Source organism: Panthera onca, chromosome A2 (genome assembly GCF_046562875.1).
Source record: "Panthera onca isolate mPanOnc1 chromosome A2, mPanOnc1 haplotype 2, whole genome shotgun sequence".
Lineage (NCBI taxonomy): Eukaryota > Metazoa > Chordata > Mammalia > Carnivora > Felidae > Panthera > Panthera onca.
The window spans coordinates 150,320,317-150,346,380 of record NC_138340.1 but is presented as its reverse complement, the minus strand read 5'-3'; the positions used below and the strand labels follow the sequence as shown (position 1 = coordinate 150,346,380).

At 36.2% G+C, this 26,064-nt stretch overlaps 1 protein-coding gene and 1 long non-coding RNA gene across 20 annotated transcripts in view; one reads left to right on the top strand and one right to left on the bottom strand.

Annotated features, from left to right (window-relative positions):
* AGBL3 (AGBL carboxypeptidase 3) overlaps positions 1-26,064 on the bottom strand; it is a 71,731-nt gene that overhangs the window by 21,915 nt on the left and 23,752 nt on the right. For 7 of the 13 annotated variants that reach the window (XM_078439026.2, XM_078439011.2, XM_078439022.2 and 4 more), the window contains 9 exons: positions 24,700-25,479; positions 20,502-20,664; positions 18,793-18,919; positions 17,507-17,607; positions 17,174-17,286; positions 16,608-16,674; positions 10,934-11,020; positions 7,506-7,563; positions 5,952-6,023 (listed from right to left, as the gene is read on the bottom strand). In XM_078439026.2, the coding sequence (XP_078295152.1) occupies positions 5,952-6,023; positions 7,506-7,563; positions 10,934-11,020; positions 16,608-16,674; positions 17,174-17,286; positions 17,507-17,607; positions 18,793-18,919; positions 20,502-20,664; positions 24,700-25,479 (1,568 nt within the window). Of the gene's footprint in view, positions 1-5,951; positions 6,024-7,505; positions 7,564-10,933; positions 11,021-16,607; positions 16,675-17,173; positions 17,287-17,506; positions 17,608-17,687; positions 17,827-18,792; positions 18,920-20,501; positions 20,665-22,516; positions 22,618-24,699; positions 25,480-26,064 lie in introns of those variants that run through there. The other 6 variants (XM_078439018.2, XM_078439032.2, XM_078439038.2 and 3 more) reach the window with 6 other exon arrangements.
* LOC144614647 (uncharacterized) overlaps positions 1-26,064 on the top strand; it is a 77,913-nt gene that overhangs the window by 41,039 nt on the left and 10,810 nt on the right. For 5 of the 7 annotated variants that reach the window (XR_013552588.2, XR_014137333.1, XR_014137334.1 and 2 more), the window contains 3 exons: positions 9,948-10,101; positions 10,665-10,714; positions 11,301-16,509. This is a non-coding gene — a long non-coding RNA (uncharacterized LOC144614647). Of the gene's footprint in view, positions 1-9,947; positions 10,102-10,664; positions 10,715-11,300; positions 16,510-26,064 lie in introns of those variants that run through there. The other 2 variants (XR_014137332.1, XR_014137331.1) reach the window with 2 other exon arrangements.

The following is a 26,064-nucleotide window of genomic DNA, read 5'->3' as shown; positions in this document are numbered from 1 at the left end:
TAAATTCTATTTGGTCATTGTGCATAATCCTTTTAATATGTTGTGGGATTCAATTTGCTAGTATTTTGTCTTAATTCTTAATAGATTCAGATCTTGGTAAAGAAAAATGATTATATATTTGGCCCCTGGAATCCTAACAATTGCCTTCTTGAGAAACTTTGTCTCATACACCCCTGTCCTCAAACAACTCCTATGTAATCCTGTAACACAGCAAGTAGCATTTATTCCATTATATTTCTGCTGTCTCTTTACCTGTTTGTCACTTTCTGCTTCTATATTTCCCATTGTATCCTAGTATCTAGTACAATCTTTGACTAGTATAACTTGACACTTCTGGGAAGCAGATAGCCATCAGATCCTTAAAAAAACATGAACAAAGATGGAAAGGAGATTTTTTACCAAAGATTGATTATAAGAGAGTGTCTGAGACATAGAGGAATACTGTTAGGAAGGTTAAAATATCAAGTGAGTTAAGATATGAATAAATATTTGGCACAAGAATAAACATTCAGATCAATGGAACAGAATAGAGAACCCAGAAATGGACCCACAAACGTATGGCCAACTCATCTTTGACAAAGCAGGAAAGAACATCCAATGGAATAAAGATAGTCTCTTCAGCAAGTGGTGCTGGGACAGCGACATGCAGAAGAATGAACCTGGACCACTTTCTTACACCATATACAAAAATAAACTCAAAATGGATGAAAGACCTCAATGTAAGACAGGAAGCCATCAAAATCCTTGAGGAGAAAGCAGGCAAAAACCTCTTTGATCTTGGCTGCAGCAACTTCTTACTCAACACATCTCCGGAGGCAAGGGAAACAAAAGCAAAAACGAACTACTGGGATCTCATCAAAATAAAAAGCTTCTTGTACAGCAAAGGAAACAATCAGCAAAACTAAAATGAGAGAAGATATTTGCAAAGGACATATCAGATAAATGTAAAATCTATAAGGAACTTATCAAACTCAACACCCAAAAAAATAATCCAGTGAAGAAATGGGCAAAAGACATGAATAGACACTTCTCCAAGAAAGACATCGAGATGGCCAACCGACCCATGAAAAAATGCTCAACATCACTCATCATCAGGGAAATACAAATCAAAACCACAATGAGATACCACCTCACCCCTGTCAGAACGGCTAACTTTAACAACTCAGGCAACAATAGATGTTGGTGAGGATGCAGAGAAAGAGGATCTCTTTTGCATTGTTGGTGGGAATGCAAGCTGGTGCAGCCACTCTGGAAAACGGTATGGAGGTTCCTCAAAAAACTAACAATAGAACTACCCTATGACCCAGTAATTGCTCTACTAGGCATTTATCCACAGGATTAGGTGTGCTGTTTTGAAGGGACACATGCACCCCCATGTTTATAGCAGCACTATCAACAATAGCCAAGGTATGGAAAGAGCCCAAATGTCCATCGATGGATGAATGGATAAATAAGATGTGGTATATATATATACAATGGAGTATTACTTGGCAATCAAAAAGAATGAAATCTTGCCATTTGCAACTACATGGATGGAACTGGAGGGTATTATGCTAAGTGAAATTAGAGAAAGACAAAAATCATATGCCTTCACTCATATGAGGACTTGAAGAGACAAAACAGATGAACATAAGGGAAGAGAAACAAAAATAATATAAAAACAGGGACGGGAAAAAACAGAAGAGACTCAAAAATATGGAGAATAAACTAAGGGTTGCTGGAGAGGTTGTGGGAGGGGGGATGGGCTAAATGGGTAAGGGGCACTAAGGAATCTACTCCTGAAATCTTTGTTTCACTATATGCTGACTAATTTGGATGCAAATTTTAAAAAATAAAAAATAACATAAAAAATATTTTAAAAAAAGATATAAATAAATATTGACAACAAGATGTAAATTTTAATCTGGGTGCCTGGGTGGCTCAATCAATTTAGCCTCTGACTCCTGATTTCAGTTCAGGTCATGATCTCACGGTTCATGGGTTTGAGCCCTGCGTTGGGCTCTGCGCTGACAGCGTGGAGCCTGCTTTGGATTCTCTTTCTCTATCCCTCTCTCTCTGCCTCTCCCCTGCTCACTTTCTCTCTCTCTCAAAATAAGTAAACTTCAAAAAACTTATAAAAAAGATGTAAATTTTACTTAGCTATATTCAGAATGAAAATCTATCACAATTTTTAAATCTGATCTGCTGGGATTATTTTAATGATAATCATCCTGAGTGATGACAAAGAGCAGAATCCCTCAGCTCTTAAGTTGCTTCTGTCTTTTCTATCAAATAGAGTTTTCTTTTCTCTAGAAAGAGGAGACTAAATATTGGTAAGAGATGACAGAAGTCAAAAGGCTTTGAATGGGTTATTTCCAGTCCCAGACATATTACATCTCAAGTAAGGAAAAATTTTACACATAAGATCACAAAACCACTGACAACAATTTTTTTTTTTTTTTAAGAATTCAAGGAAGGTACTCTCTGTTCTTGCTAAATGTCTAACTTGTCACTTAAGACTGCATCATAATTTAAGTATCAATTTCTTCAAAAAAATATGCCCTGAGATTTCTAGGCTGGATCTGATCCTCTTTTCCGAACAATCTGAGCAATTTGTGCAAATCATTATGACTTTATCTAACTCTTATTGTAATAAACTGTATATGAGTCTTACTAAAATTTGATACTTACTCCTTAAGTGATGAGTAGCTAATGTAGTTGAAGAGAGGGAGAATTAAGTTTCAAGCACAGGAGATGGCATGAGGAAAGGCAAAAAGGTAAGACTGATTTTGAGGTTACAAGAAGATTATCTTTGCTGAAGTCTAAAGTAAAAGGCAGAGAATGGCAAGGGGTAAAACTGGAGGGGTAGTCAGGAGCCAGTTCGTTGCAGTTCTTGTACATTATGTTATAGAATCTGGTTTCTGTGCGGTAGCTAGTGGTTGTCAGAAAATCTTTTTCTTGGGGCGCCTGGGTGGCTCAGTCGGTTGAGCGTCTGACTTCAGCTCAGGTCATGACCTCACAGTTTGTGAGTTCGAGCCCCACATTAGGCTCTGTGCTAACCACTTGCTCAGAGCCTGGAGCCTGCTTCAGATTCTCTGTCTCCTTCTCTCTCTGCCCCTCCCCTGCTCACGCTTTGTCTCACTCTGTTTCTCAAAAATAAATCAATGTAAAAAAATTAAAAAAAAATCTTTTTCTTTTGAACTAACAACATTATCAAAAGAAAGAAAGCTAGTCAGGATGAGTAAGGGTTGGATGGGCTAGGTCCTAACTACTTGGCCTTTTGCCATCTCTCATTTATAGTCTCCTAAGTGGTGAGTCGCAATGTATGGTCTGCTAATTGCCAACATCAGAATTATCTGAAGTGCCTTATAAAAAATGTAGATTCAGGGGCTGACAACAAAGACCAGCTCAGAATCAGAAGCTGGGGTTTCCATAAGCTCCCCAGGTAATTCTCATGTACATTAAAATTTTAAAGCCAAACATTCTATAAGACAACTGGCCCATGATCTTCAAAAATGCCAGGGCTATGAATGAGAAAGAAAAGCTGAGTGGCTGTTCCAAACTGAAAGAGAATAAAGGTATGTGACCTTTAAATGCAATTTGTGATCCTGAATCAGGGAGAATTTTTGCTCTAAAGGATGTTACTGCTACATTTGGCAAAATTTAACTGTAGTATATAAAATAGTATTGTATCAAAATTGAATTTCTTGATTTTAATGTAAGACACTGTTCTTGTTCTTGGAAAATATGTATTGAAATTGTTTAGGAATAAACATGTCTACAAAAAATGGGTTGGGGAAATATAGTTAGGTAGATATAGTTCTTCATACTATTCTTGAAATTATTTTGAAATTAAAAGTTAAAAAAAAAATGGGTGCCTCGATGGTGTAGGCAGTGAAGCGTCTGACTTTGGCTCAGGTCATGATCTCACAGTTTGTGAGTTCAAGCCCTACATCGGGCTCTGCACTGACAGTGCAGAGCCTGCTTGGGGTTCTCTCTTGCTGCCCCTCCCCGACTTGTGCTCTCTCTCTCTCTCTCAAAATAGATAGATACACTTTAAAAAAATTAAAAAGAGAAAGCCTAGGGGCACCTGGGTGGCTCAGTCGGTTGGGCATCCAACTTTGGCTCAGGTCATGATCTCACAGTCTGTGAGTTCGAGCCCTGCGTCGGGCTCTGTGCTGACAGCTCAGAGCCTGGAGCCTGCTTCGGATTCTGTGTCTCCCTCTCTCTGTGACCCTCCCCCATTCATGCTCTGTCTCTGTCTCAAAAAAAAAAAAAAAAAAAAAAAAAAAAATTAAAAAAATATTAAAAAAAAAAAGCCAAAAAAAAATTTAAGTCTTAGGACTGTGCCAATTTCAACCACTATTAGGAAACTGGTATTACTGAAAGGCTTTACATACTAGTTTTACATAATCTGATTGGTGTTTTTGATCACTTTTATGGTAGTAAGAAAGACGGAATTAGGATGACAATATTGGTGGCAAGAAAGCCAATTAGAAATCTCTTTGTAAACAGGTGATGAGTGAAAAGAATGATGACATAATAGGAGATACAGAGATCATGAGGTAAAATCAGTTGGATTCAGTGGCTGGATCCGAGGGATGGAAATGAAAGGAAAAAAAAGACCGTCATGTTTCTAGGTTAAAACGGGTGGTTCTGTATCTAATACTGTGACCAAGGTTACAGAGAATACAGGAGGAAAAGCATTTAGTGTGGAATTAGATGAATTTGAATTTGGATATGTGGGACATCTCTGTGGAGATGTTTAGGAGAGAGTTAAATACAAGAGTTTAAAGCTCTGACAAGAGGTCAAATGTATATAGAGATATGTCCATCTGTATACGCACACACTAATATATATATATAGCAAGTACAATGACATGACACACTTAAGATCGAGAGTTCATGAAAGGCTAAATCTAAGATGATTTAACAGGAATAAATTTAAGACCCAATAAATAAATAAATTTGGTTCAATAAACATTGAATCAAAATGCCAATTGAAGAAGTAGAAAATGGAGGAGACAACACTGAGCAGCAGCAAACTTTATACGTTTGAGTGTATATAAATGCAATTTATCAATGTTTTAGGCTAGTTTCCAAAAGAACAGATGCAACCTTAGACTGCATTAATGGGAACCTAAGGTGTAGAAAGAAGCAAATGAAAGTGATGATTTGTTGTACACTCATTAACTGGCGTCTACAGTGCTGTGTTCAGTTTCAATCAAGCTTGAACAGTGACAGAGTGACAGGAAAGAAAAACATGTGGTAAAGGACTTGAATCATGCTGTATTATGGATGTCTGAAAGAAATGGAAGGAAAGTTTCAAGGAAATAAATGATTGCTTAAAAAAAATACTTAACATCTACTATGTGGAAGAGACACTGCATTTTTCAAGGAGAATCAGGGAAAATCAGAAATATTTACCTTTAAGGTTACTTCACTCTTCGTTTTGTGTAATTAAAGAGGTGGATGAAATTTATAGGGACACATGTTTTTAGCTTAACAGAAAAAGGATGTTCTCAATGCTATAGCTCTCAGGCAACAGAATGAACTGTACAATTGGGTAAACTACTTGTCACCAAGTGTCCTCACTCAAAGGTTGGATGAGGCTGGATACTGTAATGAATAGGTACAACTAGAGGACTCTCAAGGTTTCTCTCTTTAGGATTCAATGTGATGGGAATGAAGAGATTAGATAATGAGATGAATATTCTTTTTGTTTTTTGAACAGATAAAATTACAAGGAATCAAATTGACATATAATGAATTTCTACTGGCTTCCCTTACAAATTTCTTGGGCTTGAGAGAAAAATAAAAATTTGAGGTCATAATTTCTGGGAAGGCGAATTGCTTCTTGGCTATCCATTTTGAAGATAAGCTAGTTATTTACATGTAGATTTTGATCAGGCACACATGGTTAAAAAGCTCACATGTAGATTCATTACTGCCTCTATTCCTATTTTACTCACCTAAACCTTGATTAGGGAATGGTCTTCTGAAATAATCAAATATACAGTCATCTGATACATCAGGGTTTGTAGCTAGAAAAGATGATAAAAGATCATTTGTAGCATGAAAATAATTTGAGTCTTTTACACTTCATATTTTTTTATCTTTTTCTAAACAAAAAGGCTAGAAGATAATGTAAATAGCTTAGCTCAATTAGCACAGTTCTCAAATATTATGAATTTTTGTTACATTTTTGCTTTTTATTGTTAAAGTATAAAAAAATGTCCATACTCTTTAGGTCAGCAATTCCTTTCTAGGAATCTAGTATAAATAAATAAGAATATACACAAATATAGAGTTTTAAGGTCTTTGTTATTGTTTGTAACAGAAAAAAATGTAAGCAAAAGTGTTTAACAGATACAATGGAATACTTTGCCACCACTTAGTAACATGTAAAGAAGTTTATAATATACTTGAATTTTAAATGAAAATGTAGATTGCAAAACAACATGAACATTCTGTGATTAATAGTATGTGCACAGATGTAGAAAAAGATCTAAAGTAAGTATTCTAAAGTGTGCTTTTCAGTTCTAATTTTTGATATTAAATTTTCAACAGAGGAATACATTATATATAAAAAGTGATTTGCTTGGGGGGGCGTCTGGGTGGCGCAGCTGGTTGGGCATCCGACTTCAGCTCAGGTCATGATCTCATTGTTCGTGAGTTCGAGCCCCGCGTTTGGCTCTGTGCTGACAGCTCAGAGCCTGGAGCCTCCTTCGGATTCTGTGTCTCCCCCTCTGTGTGCCCCTCTCCTCCATTCACACACACTCTCTCTCTCAAAAACAAAGATTAAAAAAAAATTAAAAAAAAGTGATTTGCTTGGATGATCACTATGAGAAAGAGTAGTTAATTTAAAGTTCAAATCAATTAACCACATTAGTTATAATAGAATTTTCCCCTTTCCTTGGTGTGGTTCTTATTTCCATTTCTATTTCCAGTTAGCTTGCTAGATCATAAACTAAATGGATATATATACACATGTATGTGTGTGTGTGTGTGTGTGTGTGTGTGTGTGTGTGTGTGTATATATATATATTTTTTTTTTTTTTTAATTAGGTCATCTCAAATAGAGTCAAATTCGTATCCAACTTAGCAGATTCTAGTAAAAGTAAATGGTCCATAATTTTATTTCCCTCCTGGGATCATCCTCTATTAAATTATGAAATGAGAGGAACAAGATGGTTTTTAAAACAAAATCCCTATATTCTGTTTGGGGAAAAATCTCTCATATCAGAGAGATCCCTCAAGTACATGGCCCACTCACTCCAACCTTCTGTTCTTTGCGCTTTCTTGGAGCCCTGTCTAGACTACTGGCATTACACCTGTAACACTGCACTTCATTTATTTACTTGTTTTTCTCCCCCTATTAAAGATGAGCTCCTGGGGGTAAGAAATGGTAATAGTATACTACTTAATGTCCCTAGCACCAAGCACAGTGGTAACCTCAAAGCTGTGGCACAAAAGTGTTGAATAAATGCATTAATTGGCTAGAGAGAGTACAAGCAGAACATTACCTTTCACATCAGAATTTGATTGTTTGTGTCTTTGCACTAAATGTCCTTTATCACAAACCTAATGGAACACAGAACCAGAAGGAAAACAATATATTATAAACATGAAAAGGAAGTATATTTCCTGTATCATCTTTGGTATTGTAGTTTTCAGCATTTCTCATTTTATCCTCATAGGTTTAGAATGGACAAAAATACCTCTTAAAACAGAGCCTTCTAATACCTTTCATAACACTACTTTTCTCCTGCAACAATGAGTAGAAGAAAATATTGATATGGTTATTTTGGCACTAAAGGGAGTTAAAAATCTTTTTCACTTCATAAGAATTTATTTACAATGAGAGACAAAAAATGGATGGTTATAGTCTCACTTATTTAAATAAAAATAAAGATGTAGGAAGATAATATGAAATGAGTGAAAATATATAAAATTGTATGAAAATGTATAATTGATTACAAAACTGTGCTTATATAAAAAAGACGAAAAATATTTTGTAGAATTCCATAGTAAGGAAGAGCATACACATATTGTTTTCTACCTTGAAAAAGGAGTTGCCAATAATGACCAGGTACACTAAATGAGACACAAAACACTATAGAATTGTAACAGCTAATCTTGAATAGTCTACAAATCATGTAACCGTGAAAACACTTTAAACTTTTGTTTAAAAAGTTTCCAAACTTTTGTTTAAAAAGTTTCCAAACTTTTGTTTCTGCATCTGTGGTATGTGGATATTATAAAGAGCTTTCTGAACGGGCATTAGAAAGGGGAAAAAAAACCTGAGGACATCAATATTTTTTTGCCAACGTGTTATCCATTTCAACTCATGATGAAAAGTGGACTATGGAGTAGTTAAAAACTAAAATCCCCCTTTTTCGTAGATAAAATTGGCAGCAAAAAAAAATTGATAGAATCATAAAAATGAGAGGAAAGTACAAAAATAAAAACTTGATTACTGAAGGCAGAGAGAAAGGAAATATTCTAGAAAAAATTACACAAAGTTAAAAGCAATACTATATAATCAGAATTTGGAGAGACAAGATGTGAAATTAGGCTAGAGAAATTCACTTGTGGCAAGACTTGATTCGATGAACTCCATGTTATTTTTAGCCCTCTTCCCTTTGTTGAAATGATGCTATACGCCATTATAAACTATTCCATTCATCCTATAGAAAATCACCAGGCCAGTGTCCTTCCTTATGAACATGATCTCCCAATTCTAACCACAGTAATCTATAATTGTTTGTTTTTGCTTAAGTCTTCTGAATCAATTATTGAGAATGTCCAGGTATGAAATATAGTTACCTAAAATACTTTAAAAATAACTTACAAATATTGTTTTCAGGATGTATGGATATCTTACAAACAATTAAGAAATACTTCAGAGCATGCATTTAGATTGTCCTTAGGCATTAAACTCAGATAAGATGACACTGTTCACTCTTTTTGCCAAAGACTGTTAAAATAAATTTCAAGATCAATGGCTAAGAACTCCTATTAGCTTATAAGAGCACTTATGTATGCAGCTTTTCAAATAACCAAATGATGATTGTTTTCCATCTGGAAAATCCAACATTAAATACAGATTATGGGGGCGCCTGGATGGCGCAGTCGGTTAAGCGTCCGACTTCAGCCAGGTCACGATCTCGCGGTCCGTGAGTTCGAGCCCCGCGTCAGGCTCTGGGCTGATGGCTCGGAGCCTGGAGCCTGTTTCCGATTCTGTGTCTCCCTCTCTCTCTGCCCCTCCCCCGTTCATGCTCTGTCTCTCTCTGTCCCAAAAATAAATAAAAAACGTTGAAAAAAAAAAAAATACAGATTATGATTTCATAACAGTTTTAAAGCTCCAATCAACCAAGGGGAAAATACATAAATATTTTAATGTAAAGGAATTTACTATATTTTGCCTGAAATATAGCTTGGGTAGAGGAGAAAAGCCACTATGTGGAGATGTTTATGAAGAGTAAATATGTGTCTGACAAAATCTACATACAAAACAATAAAAAAAACAATCTCCCAAACAAAATCTACTTTGGTTATTGGGTTCTGCAAATGACTTAACACATTGAGATCAATTAGAGAGTTTGTTTACCAAAAACTTTTTTATAATCTTGGCCCTCTCCCAAGCATACTCACATTGCTTAGATTGCACAATTTACAAACAAGAAATCAGATACCAATATAAAAATATGCGATATTACATAACAATGTGCTTTAAAGACTAGAATTAAAAATTTATGAGGAATACACACAAATGAGTGCGTGCATCCTGATAAAATCTGGATAATCGCTGTGGATTAGATCAACATCAGTTTTATGGTGTCGATATAGTATCATGATACATGCAAGATGTTAACAATGGAGAAGTCAAGGATGCAGCAGAGTTCCTACACATATTTCAAAATAAAAAGTTCTTAAAAACTGTTTTTGTCTGATTCTCCCCAAAGGCAAAATTTCTGACCTGTCTCTGGAGCTGGGGACAATGGCACTCTTCTCTCAGTGACACCCACTTTAGGAGTTGAGCTGTACGTGGAAAGAGGGCAGCAGTCTCAGGTCTTCTCTATTTGCCTCTAGTGTGATATCACCATTTCACAAGCTAAGGTAAGGGTGATTAGGGCCAAAATATTCTGGGTAATGTGGCACCCCAGGCAGAATCTCTGTCTCCTGAATGGAGCGTGGGTAGAAGAAGGGAGCCCCCACCTCTTGGCTGCACTCACTCGGAACTTAGCCCCAGCAACAGGTAGCTGGAGGCGGGATAAGAACTACTGATGCCCCGCCCCTTTTGGGAAGACAGCCCTCTGGCTGGCGTGAGTGGAGAGAGGGGGGCTCTGTGTTCTTGGCTGTGCTGGTCTGGGGTGGAGATTCAGTCTCACTGACACTGAACTGGGAGGGGGAGGAAGGAATCTTGCTTCAAATGCCAAAAGCTCTTGCTGTTTTCTTTTTACCAAATTTTAGGAAATTTTCACAAGTAGATGTTTTTCATTTGCTATCTGCCCTTAGGGCAATGGTTGTGTTGTTTGTTTTTAATATCACCAATTTTTGTTAGGTGAATGAATTTGCAGAGCTTCTCATGCTGTTATGGTAGAAGTCAATCTCAGCACCATCTATTCTTACACTCTTGTATTGCCATTTAATTTTTCTTCATTTTAATTTATCTCTTCTAGTTATCCTAGATGTATCTTTGTAAGATACCTCAAATACTTTTCAGAGTAAAGTAAGTAAAAGTGAAATTTATAGCACCTATTAATAAAATCCACTTCTCATCTGTCAAGGTTCTCTTATATTTTTATAAACAGAAAATAACATAAGCAAAGTTTTAATCACTAACATTTCCCAGGGCAAAAATTTGGGGAAAGAAAGTGTAACAGGAAACAACTTGCCATTCTCTTACAACCATTTTTCAAAAACTGTTAAAAACCAGGTCAATGAATACCTCTGGTTCTTCTCTGGTATTTTGATTACTTGCTATGGTAGAATTTCTTTCCTTCTTTGTTTTCAAGTGTTTTTTCTTGTTTTTTAGCTAAGTAAAAGAATCATACTTGAAATCAATATTTAATCAACACACCAAAGACAGTATATATGTGGACATAAAGCTATCTTGAGACTTCCACTTCTAGGAAGATAAAATACTTCTTCTATCCCTCCCACTAAGTACAACTGAAAATCTTGGGTATTCTACACAAAACAAGCATAAGAGGCCCTAAAAAGCAGAAAGAAGAAGGTAGACTGGTGAGGGACTTCAGGAGCAGAGGACAGAAGAATAGTAATTCCTGTGTTTTGTTTTTACTTACATATCCCAGCTTTAGAGCCAGAAAAGCCATCAACCCAGAAGTGCCAATGAGTGAAGAAATAATGGATGAAAATTTGATGAAACTTCCCAAATGTGATGAAAGATATGATGTAAACATCCAAGAAGCTCAATGAGCTCCAAGTAAGATGAACTCAAAAACCCGCAATGAAACACATTATAATTAATCTTTCTAAGAGAAAGAGAGAATCTTGAAAGTAGCAAGAGAAAAGCAAATTGTTACATGGAAGAATCCTCAATAAGATTATTAGCAGATTTCTCATCAGAAACTGGAGGCCAAAAGACCATAAACCAATACATTCAAAGTGCTTTTAAAAAGTGGCATTATTGTCCTTCAAAAGTTAGGAAGAAATTAAGACATTCCCAGATAAACAAAAGCTGAAAGAGTTCATCACCACTAGACACATCCTGTAAGAAATGCTCAAGAGAGTCCTACAAGGTGAAAAGACACTGGAAACTAACTTGAATCTGTAGGGAGAAATAAAGATCTGAACACAGGCAATTATAAAAGCTAGCATATCACTGTAGAATGGTTTTAAAGAGCACTTTTTGTTTTCCAATACATTTAAAGAAAAACAAAGCAGTTAATAATACAGTTTCATCCTGTTGTGATCAGAGAAGATACTCTGCAAGACAGCTAGCTTTTAAAATCTTACTTATAGGGGCGCCTGGGTGGCTCAGTCGGTTGAGCGTCCGACTTCAGCCAGGTCACGATCTCGCGGTCCGTGAGTTCGAGCCCCGCGTCAGGCTCTGGGCTGATGGCTCGGAGCCTGGAGCCTGTTTCCGATTCTGTGTCTCCCTCTCTCTCTCTGCCCCTCCCCCGTTCATGCTCTGTCTCTCTCTGTCCCAAAAATAAATAAAAAACGTTGAAAAAAAAATTAAAAAAAAAAAATAAAAAAATAAAATCTTACTTATTAAGACTTACTTACTTGTTAAGACTTACTATTAACAATTATATAGCAACAAATTAGATAATATAGATAAAATGGACAAATTCCTAGAAACACAAAACCTACCAAGACTATATCACAAAGAAATAGAAAATACAAACAGACCTATAACTGATAATGAATCAGCAATAAAAAAAATCTCCCAACCACAAACTGTAGACGTGATGGCTTCACAGGAGAATTCTACCAAACATTTAAAGAACTAACATCAGTACTTCTCAAACCTTTCTAAAAAACTCAAGAGTAGGGAACACTTCCTAATTCATTCTATGAGGCCAGCATTATTATCCTGATACCCAAAGCCAGACAGACACTACAAGAACAAAAAAATTTATAGAGCAGCATCTCTTATGAACATTAATGCAAAAAATCCTCAACAAAATACTAGCAAATAAAAATCAGCAGCATATTAAAAGGATTGTACACAATGACCAAATAGGATTTATTCCTGGAATGTAAGGATGGTTCAACATAACCAATTGATCAGAATGTAAGGATGGTTCAAACGTAAGAAACTAATGAACGTAAAACACCACATCAACATAATAAAGGAAAAGACCTCACATGAACATCTCAATTGATGCAGAAAAGACATCTGACAAAATTCAACACCTTTTCATGATTAAAAAACCCAACAGACAAGGCACAGAAGGAAACTACCTCAACACAATAAAAACTATAGCTGACATGTTTGATGGTGAAATGCTGAAAGCATTTCCTTTAAGATCAGGAACAAGTAAGGATGTCTGTTTTCATCACTTCTATTCAACACAATACTGGAAATTATAGCCACAGCAACTAAGCACAAAAATGAAATAGAAGGTATCCAAATGGGAAAGAAGTAAAATGATCTCTGTAGATGATATGATCTTATATTTTAAAAACTCTGAAGAGTCCACAAAAAACCTGTTTGAACTAATAAATTAAGTCAGCAAAACAGCAAGATACAAGGTCACCACATAAAAATCAACTGCATTTTTATACACAATTAGAGAACAACTTGAAAAGGAAATTACAAAAGCAATTCCATGTACAATAACATCAAAAAGAATAAAATACTTAGGAGTTAACCAAGAAGGTGAAAGAAAACTTCATCTTCTTGTACAAAAAAACTACAGTGACTACAAAACATTGTTGAAAGGAATTAAAGAAGACGTAAGTACATGAAAGCATATCTCTTATTCATGAAATGTAAGTCCTAATATTATTAAAATATCAATATTACCCAAAGCAATCTATGGATTCAATGCAATCCCTATCAAAATCCCAATGACTTTTTTTTTTTTTTTTTGCAGAAATAGAAAAATCCATCCTAATATTCAAAGGATCCCAAATAGGCAAAATAATCTGGGGGGAGGGGCGGTGGGGAAGGAACAAAATTGGAGGGTTCATACTTTGATTTCAAAATTTACTACAAAGCTACAGTAATCAAAACAGTGTGGCATTGGCATAAAGATAGCCATATAGACCAAAGAAAAAGAATAGAGAGACAATAAAGAAATCCTTGCATACAGTCAAATGATTTTTGACAGGGGTGTCAAGACCATTCAATGGGTGAAGGACAGTCTTTTCAACACACGGTGCTCAGAAAATTGTATCTCCACTTGCAAAAGAATGGGGTCTTTACCTCATACCAAATACAAAAATTAACTCAAAATAGATCAAGGACCTAAATGTAAGACCCAAAAGGATAACACTCTTAGAAGAAAACAGGACAAAACTTCACAACACTGGATTTGGCAATGACTTATTGGATATGATACTAAAGGCTAAAAGCCAATAAGGGCAGTACTGAGGTCTTCAGCCCAACAGCTTTTTAAGAACACCTTTTGAATTTTGTCAACAATCATGTAAGTGAGCTTAAAAGTGGATCTTTTCTCAGTCAAGTCTTCAGATGAGACCACCTGACCAACACCTTCATTGCAGCCTTTTGACAGACCTCAGACAGAAGCACATAGTGAAGCCACTCCTGAGTCCCTGTCTCATGGAAATGGCATGAAAATAAGTATCTGTTGTTTTGGGCAAGTGCTTGGGGAAATTTGTTGCTCAGCAATAGAAAACTAATACAACATCCGTCTTACTCCATTTCAGATGCTATAACAAAATACCACAGACTATGTGGCTAAAAAGAACAGGAATTTATTCCTCCTAGTTCTTCAGGCTGGAAGGTTGAGGTCAATGTGCCAGTATGGTCAGGTGAGCACTCTCTTTTAAGCTGCCAACTTCTCGTTTGTATCCTCATATGGTAGAAGGGGCTAGGGATCTCTCTGGAGCTCTTTAATAAGGCACTAATCCAGAGGGCTCTGCCCCATGACCTAATCGCTTCCCAAAGGGCCCACCTTCTAGTACCATCATATTGGGCATTATAATTTCAACATATGAGTTTGGGGAAGATAGAAGTATACAGACATAGCATTCTGTCCCTGAGCCCTCCAAATTCAGGTCCTTCTCACATGCAAAATACATTCATTCCATCCCATTCCATTCCAACAAGTTAAAGGTTTCCAAAATACAGTGATGGGACAGACATAGGACAGACATTCCCAAAGGGAGAAACAGAAAAGGATGGAGTGCTGGGTTGCCAGGAAGGACATAGAAAAATCTAGCAAGGCAAATTCAACAAGATCTTAAAGCTCAAGAATAATCCTCTCTGGTTCAATGGACTGCCTTCTGGACCTACTGGAGTGGCAACATCACCCGTACGGCTTGGCAGAGTGCTGCTAATGCCTGGCTCTCTGCTAGGGCACTGCCCACAATGTAGGTCATGGCTTGAGGCAGCTTGCCTTCATGGCCTCTGTTAGAGGCTGTTTATCCTGTTGAAATCCAGGTGGTAGTGGCCCTGATGATCTCTTAGTTACCTCTGAGGCCATTTTTCCCCCTTATCTTGAAGAAGAGTGCATGTTCACAAATAGATCTATGGTACCATACTGTAAAATTCAAGCAGTCTGACAGCCTTCCTTCATTCTGTCCTGTCTCCAACCCCTTCAGTCCAAGCTGGCAGTCTTCCTAATGGGGTGGTTGATTAGTTCTGTGGTTCATACCCACACTAATCTCCTTATCATACAGTTGATCCCCCCACACTCTTACTCTTCTTTTCTGAACACACGTTCCTATTGTTTTGTAACATGGGTAGGCTGAGAATTTTTTAAATCTTCACCTTCTGGTTCCTTTTCGCTTAACAATTCCTTCTTCATTTCTCTCTACTTGTTTTTTACTATAAGCAGTCAGGAGGAATCAAGCTGCTCTTCAACACTTTACAAAGAGACTTTTTCAGCTAAATCTCCAATTTTATCACTCGCAAGTTCTACCTTCCATGAAATGCTATAGAACACAAACGCAATACAGCCAAATCCTTTACCATTTTATAGTAAGGATTAAATTTTCTCTATTGGTCAGTAACACGTTCGTTTCTGTCTGAGATCTCATGAAAATCACCCTTAATATTCAGATTCCTACCAACGTCCTATACACAATTAGTTGTGTGTCTTTAAGATGGGAACTTGCTCTACAGCTCCCCTTTTTTCTTTCTGAGTCCTTACCAGAATCATCTTGAGAAGTCCCTTCATGGCAATATCAGCATTTTCTACCATGCACTTCACAACTGTGCCAGACTCTACCAGTTATCCAGTTCCAAAGCCACTTCCACATTTTTAGGTATTAGTTACAATAGCACCCCACACTCGGTACTAAGAGAGTAGTGTCTTAGTTTGTCTTAGTCACTTCCTAACACCATCACATTGATGGTTAGGGTTTCAACCTGTGTAGTATTTGGTGGGGACATAAGCAGTCCATAACACCACCTGAACTTCCTTCTCCTCCTCCTCCCACTCTATATTCCTCCTTAGGCACTTATCACATATTAGGCACTTATCACATATTAGGCACATCATATATTTTACTTATCATTATTTTTTATTTCCACCTACTAGAATATAAGCTATGAAAGAGAAGGATTTTTGTCTCATTTTTTGTTCACTGCTCTATCCCCAGCACACAGTTGAAGCTCAATATATAGTTGTTAAATAAATGAATACACGAACACTGGATTTGCAGGCATGTGATGTATGTTATGGTACCAACTCTCATTAACAAGTGGTTAATTTGTATTAACAAGTTGTTAACAAGTGGCTTTTGAGAAGTAATCTCTCTGGATCTTTAAAGTAAGAGTGTTAAAAATCCTAAGGTTAGAAAATTCTAGGATTTAAAGATATGTTACATAATCAGAAAATAACAATTACTGTTACACAATAATTACACAACTGCAAGCATTTTTTGCCTGATTATTAGTCATAATGAGAAGAGTACCTATTTAGTATATCCATACCATAGGCAGAAATTTTCAATCATACCTGAGAAGTTAATTTGAGAAGGTAAGTCTGAGACTCATTGGATTCTGAACTGTCAGAGCCTCGGCTACTACAAAAAAAAATAACTTTGATATAATAATTATTTTAATTATATTTATAATTATATTTTATATTTACAAGTAACTTATTAATTATATATTATAAATATTAAAACAATAATATTTTGGTGGCATTTTAAAATTTCAACTGTTATTTTTATTAAACTGTTATCTTATTGGAACGGTAGAAATGGTTCTAATTATGTTTACAGGGGCACCTGGGTGGCTCAGTTGGTTAAGCGTCTGGCTTCCACTCAGGTCATGATCTCATGGTTCGTGAGTTCAAGCCCTGCGTCGGGCTCTGTGCTGACAGCTCAGAGCCTGAGCCTGCTTTGGATTCTGTGTCTCCCTCTCTTTCTGCCCCTCTCCCACTCACGCTCTGTCTCTCTCTCCCTCTCTCCTCTACCTATAGTTGGGATTTTCAGTTGAGACTGATAATTTTATATCCTACAGTTATTATTAAGGACATAGTAAAACACAAGTTATATTACATCCACTATCTTGACTTACCTAGACTCTAGATCCAATGCAATTTCTTTCAGAGAAGTATCTGAATCCTCAAGGACTTTTTCCAAATTTATATGTTTTTCCATCTCTTCCAATTCTTTCAGGCACTGATAGTACTAGGGGAAAATGATAAATTAATTATAAATTAACTTTATTTCCTAATTAAACTAATTGAATATTTATAGATACCTGGCACAGCAACTATGAGGACATCAAGTACCAAAAACCCCAAACACTGTTGGGATAGTAAAAGAAAAACACTGCTATAGGCCCTTAGTTAGATTATGTTATCTGATAAAGTGGAGTTTGAAGCATTACCAAATGGACTTTGCTTACCTTGGTTCGGTCTGGGTCACAATAGTCCAAAAGAGAATCACAAAAATGATACCCCATCGACTCCAAGTCTTTTGTGTTGAAATGAGTACCTCGTTTATTACCTAAAACATCAATAAGTTTAACCACCATTTGTCCTTAACAGGCAGGCTTACGTTCTGTGTTTTCACAGAGTATAAATAAAACCTCTGGTCAGATTCCATCTCCTGTCCTTTGGATTTGCTTCTCCAGGGCAAGTCATTTAACAGCTTACTGCTTTCCTTCATTCCCTCTCCACATCTGGATCAAAGCTGACTTAACACATAGTAGGCTATGTTGTAGGGCTGAAGAATATTTAATAAGAACATATGGAATACTTGGTTATCAGTTATAAACATGCTCATAATCACTTAGAGAAAAACTTGGGTAAATATTTTAATGTTTTCATCATCATAGATACCATTATATCAGTTTCAAGGTGCTTTAAAGACCAGAAATACATGTGTGGGTTTCTAGCACTTTCCTTTGAGTCAATAAATTTTCTAAAAACATAACCATTATCTTAATATGGAACATTCTAAGGGTAAACCAAAAGATTTCTTAAATGTAACTACAGAGCACAATTTTAAAAACATTTTAAAAAATATTTATTTTTGAGAGAGAGAGACAGCACAAGAGGGGGAGGGACACAGATTCTGAAGCAGGCTCCAGGCTCTGAGCTGTCAGCACAGAGCCTGATGCAGGCAAGGTTTGAACTCACTTGAACTCACACAGGATCATGACCTGAGCCAAAGTCAGATGCTTAACTGACTGAGCCACCCAGGTGCCCCTACACACTTTTATTTTTAAAGGAAACAAGTGCTTCCATTAAAATATAAATTGACCCCCCAAGGAACCCCCAACAAACCCAGTCTATTTTGACTTGCAGATAGCAAATCCACTAAAGACATGTCTATCCTGATGTTTTAAGTATGAACATTGCTTTTTCTTGCAACCAGGAGTCATCTATAAGGACTCTTTCTTAAAAACATAACAAAAACAATAAAAAATTAGTTCATGAAATAACCAATTAGGTATTTTATCTATATGCTAAAACTCCCTTTTCTAAACAAAGGGAAAATGATGAGATGGAGATGCATATAGTGGTAGTTTGTTTATTCATCCCGTTTAGAGAACTGATTGGACACCAGCATGTTTCTAAGTAGGAAGAAAGTGCTCACTATCAAACTGTCTACACTATTAATCTTACGTTAAAAACGTCTCTTTGGTTTGAAGCTCTGACAGCCATGAATGAGAACACTTGGTCTTACCCAGGGTAGATCCACAAAAAGTAGCCTCCATGGTGAAGCTGTTCTTGATTCCCATTTTCCACATTACCACCCTTCCTGTTCCCTCTTTGCTCTTCTGAACATTAAACTTGCAAGCTGAGAATGAAAACTAAAAATAAGCAAATAAAAATGAGAAAAATGTGTTTTTCTGAGTACAATGTCTTTCTCAGAACTAGGATTGAAAAGGAGGAAGTAGTGCAAAAGCAGTAATTCTCTCTAAAGTTTCACGGGCTTTTATTTCCTAAGGATGACATATTTACATTTCTGAGAACTACAGATTTGAATGCTGGTAATAAATTTTACTTTTAATCTATATAAAACATATACCTTCAAAACCTATTAATTCTTGATACTGTTGGGATAAGATCTTATACTTTAAAAAACTTATAGGAAAGGGCTTAAATATGTTTAGAAATAAAGATTAATGTAGATTAAAAAAATTTTTTTAATGTTTATTTTTGAGAGAGCCAAGAGTGTGAGCAAGGGGAGGGGCAGAGATGGGGGGGTGGGGAGGGGGAGAATCCAAAGCAAGCTCCAGGCTCTGAGCTGTGAGCACAGAGCCCGATGTGGGGCTCAAACCCACAAGTCACGAGACCATGACCTGATCCCAAGTCAGAGGCTCAACTGACGAACCACCGAAGTGTCCCTGATTAATGTAGATTTTTTGAATAGATAAGGATGCTTTATTTTCACAAGATCGATCACTGGAAAGCTGTCCTAAAAGACTGTTACATCTATAAAATGTTTTAGTACAAAAAAAGTTTTCGTAATTTTTTTATTTGTGATAAAAGTGACTTGTGTTCCATTCTGAGTTAAACACATGTAGAGATCTGTGCAAGCACTACTACAATCAGGGTATAGGTCAATTCCATCACCTCTAAAATTCTCCCTTGTATCATTCCTTTACAGTCACAAGTATTTAATTTATTCTGAAGCTACAGTAAATGATACCATTTTCAGTTGTGGTTTCCAAGTGTCTGGTGTGAGTCTATAGAAATGTAACTGGTTTTTGTGGGTGGACCTTGTCATGCAGGACATTGCTGAACTCACTTATTCGAGGACTTTTTTTGTGGACTGCTTCGGATTTTCTATGAAGACAACTGTGTCCTCTTTATTACTTGTTCCTTTCCAAAGTGTCTGCCTTTTATTTCTCTCTTGCCTTTCAGCACTTAGAACCTCCAGTATAAGGCTGAATTGAAGGGGTTAAGGCTGGCTTTCCCGGCCTTGTTCCCGACCTTATGAGGAAACTAGACTTTTACCATTAAGGTGGAAGGATAAGGCACATTTTTTCCTTCACATTTCAAATTAAACATTCCCCACAGTTGCTTTTTTATGGTCAATTGTATAAACCAGGCAAAATAAGTAAAAAAGCAGTTTACTGAGATGATCTATTCTGCAGTCTCACATGAGCAACATGTAATAAAAGAAAAGTTAAAAATCTTAAATGGGGGGCACCTGGGTGGCTCAGTAGGTTAAGTGGCCGACTTTGGCTCAGGTCATGATCTCATGGTCCGTGAGTTTGAGCCCCGTGTCGGGCTCTGTGCTGACAACTCACAGCCTGGAGCCTGTTTCAGATTCTATGTGTCCCTCTCTCTGACCCTCCCCATTCATGCTGTCTCTCTCTATCTCAAAAATAAATAAAGGTTAAAAAAGAAAAAAAATCTTAAAAAAAAATCTTAAATGGTACTTACTTTATCTGGACAATTTTTGCTCAGCATAAGTGGAAAGATTTGTTGTTGTAAGTATAATGCTTTACATCTATCACTACCGTCACAACCATACATGAAGATGTTCTCTTTCCTACTATGGCCATGAAGGTCACAATATAAAATAACCTCTCGTTTCTCCATTAATCTACCAAGGAAAAAAAAGAACAAAGTTACTAAATTTCACCTCTGCATTTTTCTTCTCTGGGTGGAACTATGGATTTACAAGTCTAATATCCAAATAAACAGAATTTCTTATATCCTTGCTTTCGACTTCTTTCTCTTATCCATACTGCACATTACTGACAATTTTAAAACATCTCTAATAATTTCCTATTAACTATATACATATATAAAATGTGAATGTTTACCTTCCATTATAAGGATAAAATTTACCTTCCACCCAAGACTCTCCAACAGGATCCCTCTGCTTTATTATTCTGGTTTTCCCTTGCACACAGAAAACAGCTCACTCCTAGCTTTGCCCATTAGCTTTCACAGAGATTCTTTCTGACTAGAACATCTTTCTTCATCTCTGTATGTGCAAATACTGACCCTCAAGGCTGACTTCATGTCTCACTTCCTAATTAGGGTCATAGATTTTTCTTTTTTTTGAATTCCTGTAGCACATAATATTGGTACCATTTACTTGACACTTGCCTTGGAAATTTTTTATATTTTTGATATTTAATCTCCTTATGGGTAAGAAATGCTTCAAATCATCTAGAACAGTGCTATGTACACAAGTACCCAAATATTTGTTAAAAACCGAGTACCAGACAACTTGGTGCTGAAGCCAATTATTACACAACCCTTGATTAAAATGGTAAATATCTGGGGCGCCTGGGTGGTTCAGTCGGTTGAGCATCTGACTTCAGCTCAGGTCATGATCTCGCAGTCCGTGAGTTCGAGCCCTGCATCGGACTCTGTGCTGACAGCTCAGAGCCTGGAGCCTGCTTTGGATTCTGTGTCTCCCTCTCTCTCTGCCCCTCCCTTGCTCACGCTCTGTCTCAAAAATAAATACAAACATTAAAAAAATGGTAAATATCATTTTGAGAAAAATGGCACTAAAGTTTGAATTTTTTTTCTGGTAAATTTTTAACGAATTACTACACATTTCTTAGGAGCACAATCCTTGGCTTGTAAAACTTGCCATTCAATGAGTATTAAAGCTATAAAAAAATAAGCCCCCTCCAAACTGATGAAAATAACTAATGAAGAGGCATTAAAAAGGTTAAAAAAAAAGTGGTGTTAAGATGGTAGGATGATGGGCATTTTTTGCCTCCTCTCCCCCATATTTCTAAACTTTATATAGTGTTCTATCGCTTAAGTAACCAAAATCACATATACTATTATATCTGGAAGGGTAAGTACCAAAATGTTAGTAATGAATGGGACTTATAGTAATATGAAATATATTACTTTTATAACAAAAATATTAAAACCTAAAATCAAAACATAGCTTATATTAGCAACAATACTCCTTTAAACTATAGTGAAATCCCAAAGTAAAGTCTGTTACATGTATTAATTGGTTGCCCTTTTCTCATTTGGTGCCCAATAAATTCTAATGGAAAATGGAAGACTGACAGAAAGTCACTAAATGATCATTACAAGTTTTTAGATAACAAAGTAGATTATAAAACAAGAATATCAAGTTAGGGCCTTAAATATGAAATACACTAAACATTTTGAAATAAACATTTCCCCAGTTTCAATGACCTTTCAGTTTCTTATATGTAAGTTAAAACAAACTTCTAACTCATTCTCAAAGATATATCATTACTTCTGAAGGGTCTCTCTAAATTTTACATGAATTTAAATCACTTGAGAAACATCTTGGATCTTTTTTCTTACCCACAGGTTAAGACATTCTAAGTAACGTATACTAAAACTACTTTCTCTTATTCTCATATTCTTTAACTATACTAAATCTTAGATATATTTATAGCTGCTTGCCTTCCCACACATATGTGACTTCTTATTCTACTTACCTGCCTATGATCAATTGCGTTGAGGTAGTTTTCCTTCTTGGAAGTCTTTCTGAAACTTACTGAGTAGATTCCTGCCTTAACCTTCTTACAAGGCAACCTGAGAAGAACTAAGACATTTAAAGTATTTTCTACAGAGACAAGCCAAAGGGCCTTGGCCTATAATCCATCTTGTGTTGGACCGGGGACCCTTTATGTCAAAGAGCACTAAGCAGACACTATAGCTATTCTAATCAGCATCCTTTCTTATGATTTTTTTAAAAAAATTCTAGAATAATTTTAGATTACCCCAAATTTGCAAAAATAGTAGTGTTTCCATGTACTCCTCACCCAGTTTCCCCCGTTAACAAATTATTTAACCATGGTACAGTGTTCAAAATGAAGAAACCAACATTGGTATACTACTAGTAACTACACTCCCAACCTTATTTGGATTTCACTGGTTTTGCCACGAATGTCTTTTCTGTCCCAGAATCCAATCAGGGTCATCACATTACTTAGCTCTCTTTTTATTGTTTGTTATCCCCAGGGGAAAAAGGACGTCATAGGTTATTATTTTTTTAATCACTTAATATTTCTCAGATAACTACAGGGAATCCTGGAGACCACATCTGTGAGGGGTATGAAAACAGAGTTTTGAGTCCTTTTGGTGGGGATCTGCACCTTAGTCCCTTTGTGCCTAAGCAGATAAAAAGATTAACACGGAAGTGAAAGCTGATGCTGAACTGAGATAACTGGGGCCATCCTAAGCCTGTCAGCAGCTCTGATGGACTGGAGGTACCCTTGACATCCTCAGCCTTGAAACAGGGTTCTTGTACTTGCACTAGGGGCCCTAGCAAAGTGGGATAAGGATATAAACAGTCTCTGTAATGTACTTATTATTGTAAATATTTGAATAATCCTGAATAGTTTACCAAGAGTTTTTACATCGATATCTGATTCATTATCAATTTTTTCTTTTTATATTTGAGCTAACACTGAAAACACTTAGATCTTTCAATGTTCTGTATTTTATTCTGGGTACTTTTTATAATTTTTTTAAATGTTTAATTGAGCATGAACAGGGGAGGGGCAGAGAGGGAGACACAGAATCTGAAGCAGGCTCCAGGCTCCAAGCTGTCAGCACAGAGCCCCATGCGTGGCTTGAACTCACAGACCGTGAGATCATGACCCGAGCCGAAGTCAGATGCTTAACCGACTGAGCCACCCAGGCTCCCCATCTGGGCACTTTTTAAATAACACTCTCATTTAATCCTCCTGCCTATGAAGTAAGTATTATTATTACCACATCTATATACTTTATAGATGAGAAAACCAAGCTTTAGATTTGTTTTTAAATTGCTCAAGGCCACACAGCAAATGGCATTCCAGGATTCCAATCTGATATTGTAACTCCACTCCACACTCTTAACCAAAAAAGTCAAGAGGCTTTGGACTTGGAATGGGGTTCTCTGACTCCAGTAAATCTTTCTGCTCTAGCACATGCCTATTCCTGATTGTTATTAACTGAATCTATTAAAGAATTCACCCATTCAACAAAAATTTAAATATTATGTGCATTTGCTGCTCTGGATTCTTTGGAAAATTTAAAGCTGTTCATTTCTTTTCCGGGGGAAATAAACACTATTATTCATCAAAATTGCAATAACTATGCAACCTGATAGTCAAAAGAGTACACTTATCATGATGAGCACCGAGTAATGTATAGAAATGTTGAACGACTATATTGTACACCTAAACTAATATAATATTATATGTTAACTATACTAGAATTAAAATACTTAATAAAAAAAAGGCTCATCAAAGAGCAATGTATGAACAATATAGTGCCAGGAGGCCCTATGACATATAACTAATTTTCACATGTAAGAGATTCAGGCATCCTGAAGTAAACATCAGTGCTACCTTTAGCAAGAAACCAGATTTGGGATATGCAAATTTAACTATTAGTTTCACAAAGCCACTAAAATGTTCTAGAAATTTATTCATTATTTAAGAAAAGGATAGTGAATCCAGTGGCATAATGCCAGAAAGAAGAGTGGCAAGAGTGGAGAAAAAATTAAGTAGCTATAGTTAAACGATTAGTTAAATTATCTTAAGAAGCTAGGGTAAAATGAATGGGATTGTGGTAACGAAATTCTCACTTCCAAGTTTACTAAATAAGCAGAGAGGTAATTTGAGGCTTATCTTACCTACGGATCATGTTCCGGGTATACCAAACAGAAGGAAATGATTCCTTTAGGACAGATGTATAGTTACGGTTTAAATCTTGTCCAGCTAAGGAACAACGATAATTTCCCACTATCACACCATCTGGATTCAGCATAGGTACCACCTTGAAGATGAAAGTGTCCCGAAGCAACTGTGCATCACTTGAGTCTCCTAAAATATAATCTAGGAAGCCTTTCATGATCCAAGAGCTGTTGGTTTCCCCTGGATGTACCCTTGCAGTCAAAATCACAGCCTTTCGCTTTCTTGAGTCAGCATTCTTCAAAGGAGTAGTGATCGTTAAAACATACACCATGTTTCTAGCAATTGTGTGGCACAGGACACGTATTTTACAAAACTTTGACCGTACTGAGTCATTATTGATACTAGACAAGTATTCTTGCAGGTTGGTGTAAGTATATGGATAGCAGTGAGCAAAGTAGCAGGTATCTTTGTTGTGTGGAAATTGAAATGTCCATGTAAGAGAGAAATAATGGCGCCCCTCTTGTCCCTGGTTGTTCCTATAGTATTTGATTTGGTCTCCTATTCTCTGCCAGCCAATATTATGAGCCTTGGCCTCTTTTTCAGAATAAAACAGTGGGCGCATACCCCGATTGTAAAGACTAGCAGGCTTAGTGAAATTGATTATAGTGAATCGGTAGACGATTCCTGCTTGAGTATTAGTGACTTGGAAATAGTACCACTGGGTGTGTTTATTTGTGAAGAGGTCAGGGCGCACAGTCAACTGGTATTCATATTCTGCCCTAATACACAAAAAGGAAAAAAAAACATGTAAAAATGACATTCAAATTTAAATTACATAAGGAAAATTATTTTACTTTTACCTATTCACTGAGAGCCTTTTTTCCTGAAACTATTTAGGCAGCATCCAACAGCAAGTAATTGTAAAAGATAAAAGTTTTGAAATGTTCTTACTGGATATGAAATTGCTTCTGTGCTAATTCTCTAAAGCCTTTTTATTTCTTTGTAATTCAAGAGAGCACATTAAAATGGGCATTTGATAAAAAAATTCTGTATTTTACCCCGATTACATTTCCTATAAAAGAAATGATTAAAGAGCTCTTAAAACTTAAAGTCCACTGTTTCTTTTTTTTTTTTTTTACTTCAGATATATATTCCTTTTTCTATTAGATTCAAACTCTAGAGATCTGAAATACTATCATTGGGAAAAGTTTAAAATATATAAATTAATACAACCACATACATTAAAAAATTTGAAAACTCTTTAAGGACTGTTTTTGGTAATTATTTGCATCCCTCGTACTTAATCACTAAGGATACTTAAATAAAGGTAAAAATTTTACTGGCACATTTGTTTTACACACACA